Source organism: Anomaloglossus baeobatrachus, chromosome 4 (genome assembly GCF_048569485.1).
Source record: "Anomaloglossus baeobatrachus isolate aAnoBae1 chromosome 4, aAnoBae1.hap1, whole genome shotgun sequence".
Taxonomy (NCBI): Eukaryota; Metazoa; Chordata; class Amphibia; order Anura; family Aromobatidae; genus Anomaloglossus; species Anomaloglossus baeobatrachus.
In genome coordinates this window covers 636,380,154-636,391,530 of record NC_134356.1, presented here as the reverse complement: position 1 = coordinate 636,391,530, position 11,377 = coordinate 636,380,154, and the positions used below count along the sequence as shown (strand labels likewise).

At 43.9% G+C, this 11,377-nt stretch overlaps 1 protein-coding gene across 1 annotated transcript; it reads right to left on the bottom strand.

The window, feature by feature from the left end:
* Positions 1-4,328: 4,328 nt before the first annotated feature.
* On the bottom strand, positions 4,329-10,910 carry LOC142302729 (uncharacterized). Its single transcript, XM_075343844.1, has 10 exons — positions 9,989-10,910; positions 9,688-9,776; positions 9,367-9,537; positions 7,826-7,917; positions 7,634-7,696; positions 7,342-7,480; positions 7,040-7,231; positions 6,801-6,929; positions 6,520-6,707; positions 4,329-4,760 (listed from the first exon to the last, which is right to left on the bottom strand). Exons 1-10 carry the CDS (start codon positions 10,908-10,910, stop codon positions 4,694-4,696), a joined length of 2,052 nt encoding a protein of 683 aa, XP_075199959.1. The 3' UTR covers positions 4,329-4,693.
* Positions 10,911-11,377: the final 467 nt, after the last annotated feature.

Here is an 11,377-nt window from a genome sequence, read left to right as displayed (position 1 = left end):
AGGTGCGCAAGACCGAAAGTCCGGGATCATGCGCACTGAGCTGAAATCCAGCATCGGATGCGGTGGTGGCAGAGAGGTGAGCACGACCCTCCTCTGCCGCTGCACATTCATTGGCATGTTAGCACGCCCGCTGGGGATAGCTACCATGCTAATTGGGCCGACTACCAAAGGGAACTAATGCCCTCACGACTAGTCGCTGGTCTCATTAGCATATCATACAGATCTTTAGAAATACTTTTTTAAAGATCCCTTTATGTATGTGACTAGATGCAGGATTAGGCAGGGATTAGCAATATGCACCCACAACTGCTCGTGGTTCTGGGTGCATATTGCACCTGACAGGTTCACTTTAAACCAGTGGCATTTAGTCTGGAGTTGTCTTAGCCCCTTAGGATCCGCAATGTGTTCCACAGGGCACTGCTCAAAATGTATGTGGAACCTTTGGAGCCATCTCCCTTACCGCCGGCCCCAATCATGGTTGATGGTAATTTGGAGTTTCAAATAGCTAAGATTGTTCAGTCTTTTTTTCTACGTGGGTCCCTTCAGTACTTGGTGCACTGGAGGGGTTATGGACCAGAGGAGTGGATGTGGGTTCCAGCATCAGATCTGAATGCCACAAGATTAGTTCATTCATTTTATGCAGCCCATCCAGATAGGCCTGGTCATGAGTATCCCAAGACCACTCGTAAAAGGGGGGGTACTTTCACGGATATGTCACAGGTGACAGACAGTCATGTGGTTTCTGGAAATAGAAGGTCGCAGCATTTGGCTTTGCAAAATACTCCCTGACTTTCTGTTGTTCCTGGATTGTAGTAGGTAGCTTTCCATCTTTTCCCCTTTAGGACCCAGGGTAGCGCTATTTTCATCCAGCTGATCATTACCAGTATTCCTTTTGTGCTTAAATACTCCCATTTTCCCTGAAGTTGTGTGGGTGATATTATTCAGTTCACTCAGCTCTTGTTGCAAGCAGGTGGCTTGTACTCATCTGTCTTATTGTTGCTGTAATATATGGGAATACCAAACATGAGAGTCCGCCATACGCCGCAAAATAACATGTCTAAATAGCGAGCTCTGTTGTTTAGTATTCATTCAGCAGGATAACTGGACTTAAAGGGGTATTCCATCAACAAGATCCTATCCCCAATATATAGTAGGCAGAATAGCAATAATTTCAGCAAATACCAATATTTTGAAATGTAGAATAGTTCTCCTCATTAGGCATACCCCTTACCTCATGAGCAGGGCATTGCAGCTTTGGTAGCAACATGGACTCTGCTGCTGTGGACCCGGGGAGAGTGGGTGCAGATTCATTGCACCCACACTCCTCACATGGAGGGCCTGCACTCCTAGAAAATGGGGGATACGTTCCCTGAGCATGTCCCCCCATATTCTAGACGGTCCAGAGTCGTCGTGGGACCCCCTTATTTTTTTTTCCTTACAATAAATTGGTGAAAGAGGGAATGTTTTGGGGAGTGTTTCTTCAAATAAATTTTTTTTTGTCTTTTTTAATGTTAGTACTGACAGTTTGTGATGTCGGGTATCTGATAGACGCCATGACATCACAAACTGCTGGGCTTGATGTCTGTTGATTTTACAGCTAGTATAAACCCCATTTATTACCCCATTTGCCACTGCACCAGGGCACGGGATGAGCTGGGGTGAAGCGCCAGGATTGGCGCATCTAGTGGATGCGCCACTTCTGGGGTGCCTGCTGCCTGCTATTTTTAGGCTGTGAAGCGCCAATAACTATGGACCTTCCCACCCTGAGAATACGAGGCCACAGCTGTCTGCTTTACCTTGGCTGCTGATCCAATTTGAGGGTGACCCTACTTTTTTTTTGTAATTATTATTATTTATAAAATAATTATAACATAGAGCCTGGGGTGACCTCCACATTGGATCACCAACCACGGTAAAGCTGCCAGCTGTGGTTTTCAGGCTACAGCCGTCTGCTTTACCCTAGCTGGCTATCAAAAATGTGGGGACCCCACGTCATTTTTTTTTAACTATTTTTTTAAATAAAAAAATTAATGGGCTTCCCTGTATGCTAGCCAGGTACAGCAGGCAGGTACGGCTGCCCCCAACACCCAGCTGCTTATTTGTACCCGGCTGGGAACTAAAAATATAGGGAAGCCCTTTTTTAATTATTTCACTTACAACTAGACAGCTGTGGATTGGAATCCGCAGCACAGGTTAACCCGAGCTTTCTGGGCCCCTCTGCTGCGAATTGCAGTCCGCAGCCGCCCCAGAAAATGGCGCTTTCATAGAAGCGCCATCATCTGGCGCTGTATCCAACTCTTCCAGCAGCCTTGAAGCCGGTTGGCTTGCTGGGTAATAATTGGTTAATACTAGCTTTGTTTTACTAGCTAGTATTAAGCCAGACATTCTTAATGTCAGGCAAGTTTGACCCGGCTATTAAGAATCTCCAATAAAGGGTTAAAAAAAAGACACCATACAGAGAAAAAATACTTTAATAGAAATAAATACACAGACACACTTAGAGACTCCATGTTTATTACTCCCTCTCACTCCTCCACGATCATGGTCTTTTGTCTTCTTACTCCTTCAACCCATGCAGCTCTGCTACATCAGACAGCACTGCATGGGAGGAAGACGCTGCTGCTCCCGTGCAGCCTAATCACTCAGTGAGTGAGCAGAGGCTGCAGGCTGTAAGCGGTGAAGTCACCGCTGCCACCGTTGAAATAGTAATCTGACAGGCGGGTTACTATAGCAACGGTGCTCCGATCACGTGATTCCCGTTGCCGCTATTCACCGGCTGTGGCATCTAGTCCCTGCATGTGGGCTGACTCTGTAAAGAGAGCCGACATGCAGGAACTGGGAAGCCGACCATGTGCCAGAGCATCTCGCTGGTACACAGAGATGCTCAAACGAGCACCGCCTACCGGAGAGATGCACTGACAGGACCTAGCATGACGTCTAGCCATGTGACCAGTCTGTAGCCAATGAGATAATAGACATGTGACTTTTGACGTCGCAGAAGGTCCTATCATCAGTGCTGGTTACCGGGAGGGCGCAGCGATGATCAGAAGGGAAAGCGGCGGGAGACATAGTGCAGGACGTGTCGCCGGGACCTGTAAGTGTAATGGCAATGTTTATTAACTGTATGTGTATATGTATAATGTGTTTTTATGTGTTTGTGTTTGCCTGCCATTGTTTTCAATGGGGTTCGACGAACTGAGCCGCCATTCGACGATCCGAACTCGAACACTAGGGGGGTGGCTCAACACTACTTATTATACTAAGCAAACCCATCTGCACTTTATTGTATAGGACGGCAGCTCCCTTGGACCGATCATCCTGCAGGAGACGGTGGTGGCCGATCCAGAGGTCCCTACATGTACACTAATGGAAGAAGCTGAACAGAGGTCAGTAGCCAAGACAATACTTGTAGTGTATGTTGTCCGGCACCAAAAACCTGTTTACAATGTGTTTTGTTATTGTGCCTGTTAGGCTGTCTCTGGGGCAGTAACACCCTCAGTGGTGCTCAAACCAAAATTCGAAACAAATTCCAATCTTGTTACAAGAAAAAAAGGTTGGTAAGAGGTTGGGACCTGTTGAGACCGAGGACACGTGCAAACGGCCGCCATCGTCCACAGTGCCCCGCATTCTCCTTCCATTTGACTTTTAACAGATGAAATAAAGGATTGATTTTATACCCAGTGAGATCCAACCTTTTCTTCTTCTAGCATGCCAAGGCCATACACGTGGTAGCCAGTGGACGTGTCACCTTAGGAACGGACAGGTGTTATCGTATGGACATCTGGGGACTGAAGGTGGATTTATACCGAGGTGTTACTCCCTGCTTGACCTTCTATGAATAAAACAGAATAATAGAAGACATTTTTCAAAACTGTAGCCAGAAAGAGTGACCGATAGTCACCAGGAGTTCAGCCTGACGTGTACCTGCACTGTACACCTTTATCTATAACAGATGGAATTGCTGTACCTGTAACCACTTAAAACTATAGCACTTACATATTACCTCTCCTGCACAAATGAACCCCCCCCAAAACACCAGAAAATAATTTCTTCCTTCCTTCACCCCTCCAAAAACGGATTTAAAAATTGACCAGACAGTTTCATATAATCCAAAATGGTACCAATGAAAAGGGGATACACGTTACCACCACATTACATGCACCCTATGCTCTTAAGGGGTGGAATGTAAAATACTTATCCATGAAGATACAAAATAAATCTACTACTACTACTAGCACATGATGATGAATGGTTTTGTTTATTGCTGGTAAATATCTTTTAAAAATCTTAGGTTCCTCTCTGCCACTAGTCGTGTGAGCTCCACCGAGGGCAAAAGGACTATAAGTTGCCATTTTCTTGTTGTATTTATCCATCGGCACTCAGGAGAGGAAAAACCCCTGTGGGGAAACCTCTAGGGAACCATGGCCTACGGATAAGTGCCCTTCCCTGGGGGCACAAGGCAACATGTTGTCTAGTAGTGCTGGTCCATGGTCATATTATTGACTCCTGGTAGGATTTTCATGGTCTTCTTCAGCTTCTTCTTGTATTTGGACCCTGCAGATGCAGCATTAACCCTTAGCCCTGATTATGGCAGGGCGTAGGAGTGGATATGGCTACACTGCAGGTCACGGCCCTCAGGATACTCCTAGTGCTGGTGGAATAGGAACCGGTGAACAGCATTTCTCATAGCTGTTCACTTCCAGGATTTTATCCTCCTCCAGATCCTGTGGAAGGCGTCCCTCACAATACTGCCAAATGTCCTGCCGGGAGAGAGAATAGGTTAGAAATAATTGTTCTATGCCAATAAGATACAGTCATGGCCAAAAGTTTTGAGAATGCTACAAATATTAATTTTTACAAAGTCTACTGCTTAAGTTTTTCTAATGGCAATTTGCATATACTCCAGAATGTCATAAAGAGGGATCAGCTTAACAGCAATTACTTGCAAAGTCAATATTGGCTAAGAAAATGAACTTTAACCCCCAAAACACATTTCAACATCATTGCATTCCTGCCTTAAAAGGAGCAACTAACATTGTTTTAGTGATTGTTCCATTAACACAGGTGTGGGTGTTGATGAGGACAGGGCTGGCGATCAATCAGTCATGATTAAGTAAGAATGACACCACTGGACACTTTAAAAGGAGGCTGGTGCTTGGTATCATTGTTTCTCTTCAGTTAACCATGGTTATCTCAAAAGAAACACGTGCAGCCATCATTGCTCTGCACAAAAATGGCCTAACAGGGAAGAGTATCACAGCTACAAAGATTGCACCTCAGTCAACAATCTATCGCATCATCAAGAACTTCAAGGAGAGAGCTTCCATTGTTGCCAAAAAGGCTCCAGGGCGCCCAAGAAGGACCAGCAAACGCCAGGACCGTATCTTAAAACTGTTTCAGCTGTGGGATCGGACTACCAGCAGTGCCAAGCTAGCTCAGCAATGGCAGCAGGCTGGTGTGAGGGCTTCTGCACGCACTGTGAGGCGGAGACTCTTTGAGCAAGGCCTGGTTTCAAGGAGGGCAGCAAAGAAGCCACTTCTCTCCAGAAAAAACATCAGGGACCGACTGATATTCTGCAAAAGGTACAGGGAGTGGACTGCTGAGGACTGGGGTAAAGTCATTTTCTCAGATGAATCCCCTTTTCGATTGTTTGGGACATCTGGAAAACAGCTTATTAGGAGAAGAGGTGAGCTATACCACCAGTCTTGTCTCATGCCAACTGTTAAGCATCCTGAAACCATTCATGTGTGGGGTTGCTTCTCAGCCAAGGGAATCGGCTCACTCAGTCTTGCCTAAAAACACAGCCATGAATAAAGAATGGTACCAGAATGTCCTCCAAGAGCAACTTCTCCCAACTGTCCACGAGCAGTATGGCGCCCAACAATGCCTTTTCCAGCATGATGGAGCACCTTGCCATAAAGCAAAGGTGATCACTAAATGGCTCATGGAACAAAACATAGAGATTTTGGGTCCATGGCCTGGAAACTCCCCAGATCTTAATCCCATTGAGAACTTGTGGGCAATCATCAAGAGACGTGTGGACAAACAAAAACCAACAAATTCTGGCAAAATGCAAGCATTGCTTATGCAAGAATGGACAGCTATCAGTCAGGATTTGGTCCAGAAGTTGATTGAGAGCATGCCAGGGAGAATTGCAGAGGTCCTGAAGAAGAAGGGTCAACACTGCAAATATTGACTTGCTGCATTAACTCATTCTAACTGTCAATATAACCTTTTGGTCCTCATAATATGATTGCAATTATATTTCTGTATGTGAAGTAAACATCAGACAAACACAATTAAAAACCAGAGGGCAACAGATCATGTGAAAATATAATTTTGGTGTCATTCTCAAAACTTTTGGCCATAACTGTAGATAAATTGGGACTGTCCTGAAGGGATAACATGTAAGTGGCAGTCAGTAAGAGGCTTCCACACTACACTCTGCTGACAGATTCATAAAATAAGAGATGGGCCTTAAAACGTCCCCTTCTCCCCGTCCCATTTATACTGACTCACCTGCGATGGGGTTTTACAGGTCTTCGATTAGATATTACAGGTTTTGGTATTGATTTTATGACCTTCCATCCGTCATTGGCAAACGTGAATCCACAGAACAGTTTTTGATCTGTTTCGGCTATTGGTGGATGAAAGGCTTCAGTGTAGGATACGACGTCTTTCATTGTATCAGATGTCATCACTGGTGGCTGCGGGGAGAAGATACAAGAGTGAGAGCGTTCATAAAAAAGAAACAACAGAAATGTACTGCTGCCACCATCTTTTCTGGGTCATATACTTACAGGGGATAGCTGGAATGGAGGACATGCTCTGGCTTCCGCTATATCTGTCCAATTGATCTCCTTAAAGAATGGATGATCTCTGATGTTGTCCACAAATTTCTGCCGACTCTCTGGTGACTTATCCAAGAGCTGGGAAAATACAATAAAGATGATTATTCAGTCTCCAGTCGTCCTCCATTTTCATTGTTTATTTAATTACATATATCTGCTGTATTACTGAGATGTGTCTTTATACTCACCCCCTCAATGATGGCTTTGAGTTGGGGATCAAATCCTTTTGGAAAGATAGGATCATCATTGATTATTACCTCAATGATGGTCTCAACAAATTTTCCTTCATAGAATGGATACCTGCCAGTAGCCATCTGGTATATCACCACACCAGCAGAGAACCAGTCCACTGCCGTGTTGTAGGGCTCCTCTTGAAGAATCTGTGAAGACATGAAAAAGACAATAAGAACATTGTCCAGCCAGCAGAAGACATGGAGATGTCCAGCCTTGTACACAGTGATCACTCAGGGACATGTTGATGATTCCTCACCTCAGGAGCCATGTAGATAAGGCTTCCGATACAATCTGAAGTCTTTGTATCGCCAAAGATGTTCATCACTGCAAGACCGAAATCAGCAATCTTCAAGTGACCGGTGCTGTCCAGTAAAATGTTCTCCGGTTTTATGTCCCTGGAAAGAGTTTAAAAAATGCAATAATGTAATTATTATATTATCCCGGCTGATGACGTATTATGGCATGAGATATCAAATGTCTACAGGGGGCATGAGGATGAGTGTATGAGTTCTATCAGGTCTACACAGAGGAAGACGTGCTGCACCTACCTGTGTATGATGCCTCTAGAGTGGAGAAACTGCAGCCCACAAATCAGCTCAGCTGCAATAAATCTAATAAGAAAAAAAACAACAGAAAACCATCAACATCCAACCAACTGTACTAAGAAACTAATAATGAAGTAAAGCCAGATGAGCCTGACAACCATTATCTTCACCTAATATATCCATGTTACGTCTTACCTGGTGACTGCAATGGGAAATGGGGCATTGGTTGACATGATGCCTCGAAGGTCTCCTCCACTGAGATATTCCATGACATAGAATAAGTAGTCCTGTGATAAAACAGAGGAGATAATAGGTGTTACTGGAATAGTCTAGATATGAGCTAGTGGTGGTAATGTTATAATACATGTAATACTATGATAGTGGCCTAGAAGAACATTGCACACAGATGATTATATAGACAGGCATTCATTTAATATATGAAGCTGAATGTGTGTGTATGTGTCTTTATGTCCGGGATTGGCATCTGCACCGTCGCAGCTACAGCCACAAAATTTTGCACACTCACACGTCTGGACCCCGAGAGCAATATATCGAATAGACCTGGCTCACTGAATATAATAGGGTGCTCTGGAGAAAATAATCAGCTGAAATCCAAAACGAATCTCCGGCACTCCAAGGGAAGAATAAGAACAAAGTCTGGGTTTCTTTGGTGTTTTTTATTGTGAAAAAATAAATGCAAGAAGTCTGTCTCTATCTCAACGTTTCGGTCACAATGGGACCTTTTTCGAGAGTATTATCAGACTATCTGGAGTGGATGTGATGTAGAGCAGGATTAAGCAGGCTAGAGATACAAAGAGCAACTGACATCCGAAAAAGGTCCCATTGTGACCGAAACGTTGAGATAGAGACAGACTTCTTGCATTTTTTCACAATAAAAAACACCAAAGAAACCCAGACTTTGTTCTTATTCTTCCATTGGAGTGCCGGAGATTCGTTTTGGACCCCGAGAGCGTCATAGGCTATGTTGTGAGGCGAAATTTTAACCCAGCGCATTCCAATTTACCAATCAATTTTGCCCCTATCTACATAATGGAGAAAAAGTGAAACGAAAAGTGTATCTGCACCGTCGCATTTACAATCACAAACTTTTGCACAGACACCTCATGTGACCCAGGGAACGTCGTAGACTATATTTTGATAGGAAAATTTAACCGCGCACTTTACAGTTACTCTCCAAAAAACATGCTTTCATTAAAGTAAATGGAGCCTGGAACTACAGGTTATTAATAGGAGCTGTGAGTGGTTGCTATAGGAACAAAAGACATTCATAGTATAAGAAGCTCATATGTGAGGTAATAAGATGTCGGTGGGGAGACGGATAGAGAGAGACAGACAGAGACAGACAGAGAAACAGACAGGGAAAGAGACAGAAACAGACAGGGAAAGAGACAGACGGGGAAAGAGACAGAAACAGACAGGGAAAGAGACAGATCTGGAAAGAGACAGACGGAGCACATTACTTGGTCAATTTAGTTAAATCTATGTGGAATATCTGTGGTGTTGAAATATATGTTGTGAAATGCTTCTATTACCTTACTTTTTGCCTTTTAATAATTACATTTATATCTATTTGTTTTGTGGTTTTTGTGTGCAGAATACATTTTTGTTAATACATTCTATTTTGTTAACAGCAGTTATTAACCCGGGCGAAGCCGGGTAGTACAGCTAGTATACTATATAGAAGACCCAGAGCTGTTAGATCTTCAGCCTCTTACCTGGGACTGGAAGGTGGAAAAAGCCCGAGTAATTAATGGACTCTTCCTAGTCATCTCCAGGACCTGTCGCTCTATCAGGACATCGTCTCTTAAGTTCTCAAGTAGGAACCTCTTTTTCACCATCTTCACTGCCACTTGTTGTTGGGAGGCCTGATGTGTGGCCAATATGACCTGGAGGATACAGAACATTAGAACTAGTGGAAAGGCCCATCCAGCCATGAGACGTGACGTTAAGATATGAAGCAGTGATGTTCCTAGAGTCATATTACTGCTCCACATCACACACATGAAGTAGACGTCACCACAATTCCTAATACTTACTTTACCAAATCCACCCTTTCCAAGGATTTTATGGAAGGTGAAGCTCTCCAGTCCAGTCACAATGATGGGGGATTCACCTGGGGTTGTACCTGATGGAGAGAGTAGAAATAAGATTTATTATTCCAATATAATGCTAATGTGGCCTTCTATAGCAATTACAACATGGGGTAGAACAATATTAGGGGGTATCAAAGAAAAATGGCACAACAATCATAATAGGTGGGGTATTCTAAAGGTTCACAATCCCATCAAGTACTACATTGGGAGCTATGGGCTATTGGTATCTTAGATATGCACTCACCTGACAGCTGCACAGTGTTAGCTTTGGAGGACACGCTGGATCCATCATCAGCTTTGTCCCCCAGCGCTTCTCCCCTTTTCCTCTTATTCGTGATATTCTCCTGTATCGGGCTTCGAGATCTTTTTGAAGCCTTGAGAATACTTTGGTTGGTGCCATCTTTCTCACTCTCCGGTGTTTCTATTCTTTTTTTTGGCACCTCATCTATGGTCTCTCTCTTTCTCAAATTCTCCATATTCAGCACAGGTTCAGCTTTGGGGGACCCGCTGGATCCATCATCAGCTTTGTGCCCCATCGCTTCTCCCCTTTTCCTCTTGCTCACGATACTCTCCTGTATCGGGCATCCAGGTCTTTTTAAAGCCTTGACAAGGATTTTTTTGGTGCCATCTTTTTCACCCTCTGATGTTTCTCTTCTTGTATTTGGCACCTCGTCTCTTCTCTCTTTCTCGCTCTTTCTCACACTCTCCATATTCAGCTCAGGTTCAGCTTTGGGGGACCCGCTGGATCCATCATCAGCTTTGTACCCCATCACTTTTGCCCTTTTCCTCTTGCTCACGATACTCTCCTGTATCGGGCTTCTAGGTCTTTTTAAAGCCTTGATAAGGCTTTGGTTGGTGCCATCTCTTCTCCTTTTATTTGGCAGCTCATCTCTTCTCTCTCTCTCTCTCTTTCTCTTTCTCAAACTCTCCATATTCAGCTCCATAGATGAAATTCTGGGCTGAAGAAGGTCCTGTCCACCTCTAGAGTGCTCCCGGATAGCGTCTGGAACTGCTCTTCTAACAGGCCTTCTATTATTCGGTCTTATATTTTTTATAACACCAAAATTTGCTAAGCGCAAGTAAAAATCGCCTTCACCCACTAAGTGATGAACACAAATGGACGATAATTGGGCTGCAGCGACATTCTGATGATTGTTCCATGACATCACAAAGGGCTTAGTGACATCATCACATTCTAAAGGTCACATGACAGGACCAAAGCCAAAGGTCAAGTGACATCACAGAGAGACCAGTGACATCGTCTGTCGCTGCAGGTGAACTTGCAGTAGAATATTTGTGTCTGCCTGTAGCTTCTCCCTCTCTCCATAGAACTATATGTGCACTAACTCTCATCTACTAACTCAGTAATGGCAAAATCTGTACCCACTGGACTCAAAGTCATCAAGGAGTTTTTGCCAGCGTTTTGATGTAAACATTTTTAAAATATCACAAATCTTTTATGCAACTCTTAGTCGCTCAAATGTTTTATGATGGCGGAATGGTGCAAGCTCATGGCTGCCAGACAAATTCATCATAACTTACGTGAAAAAAAGTAGCAATTTAGGTTTAGCCTCCAATTGAATCCAATGGGGCTCAAAATCGCTTGACAATCTGTTTGGCGAACTGCTTGGCG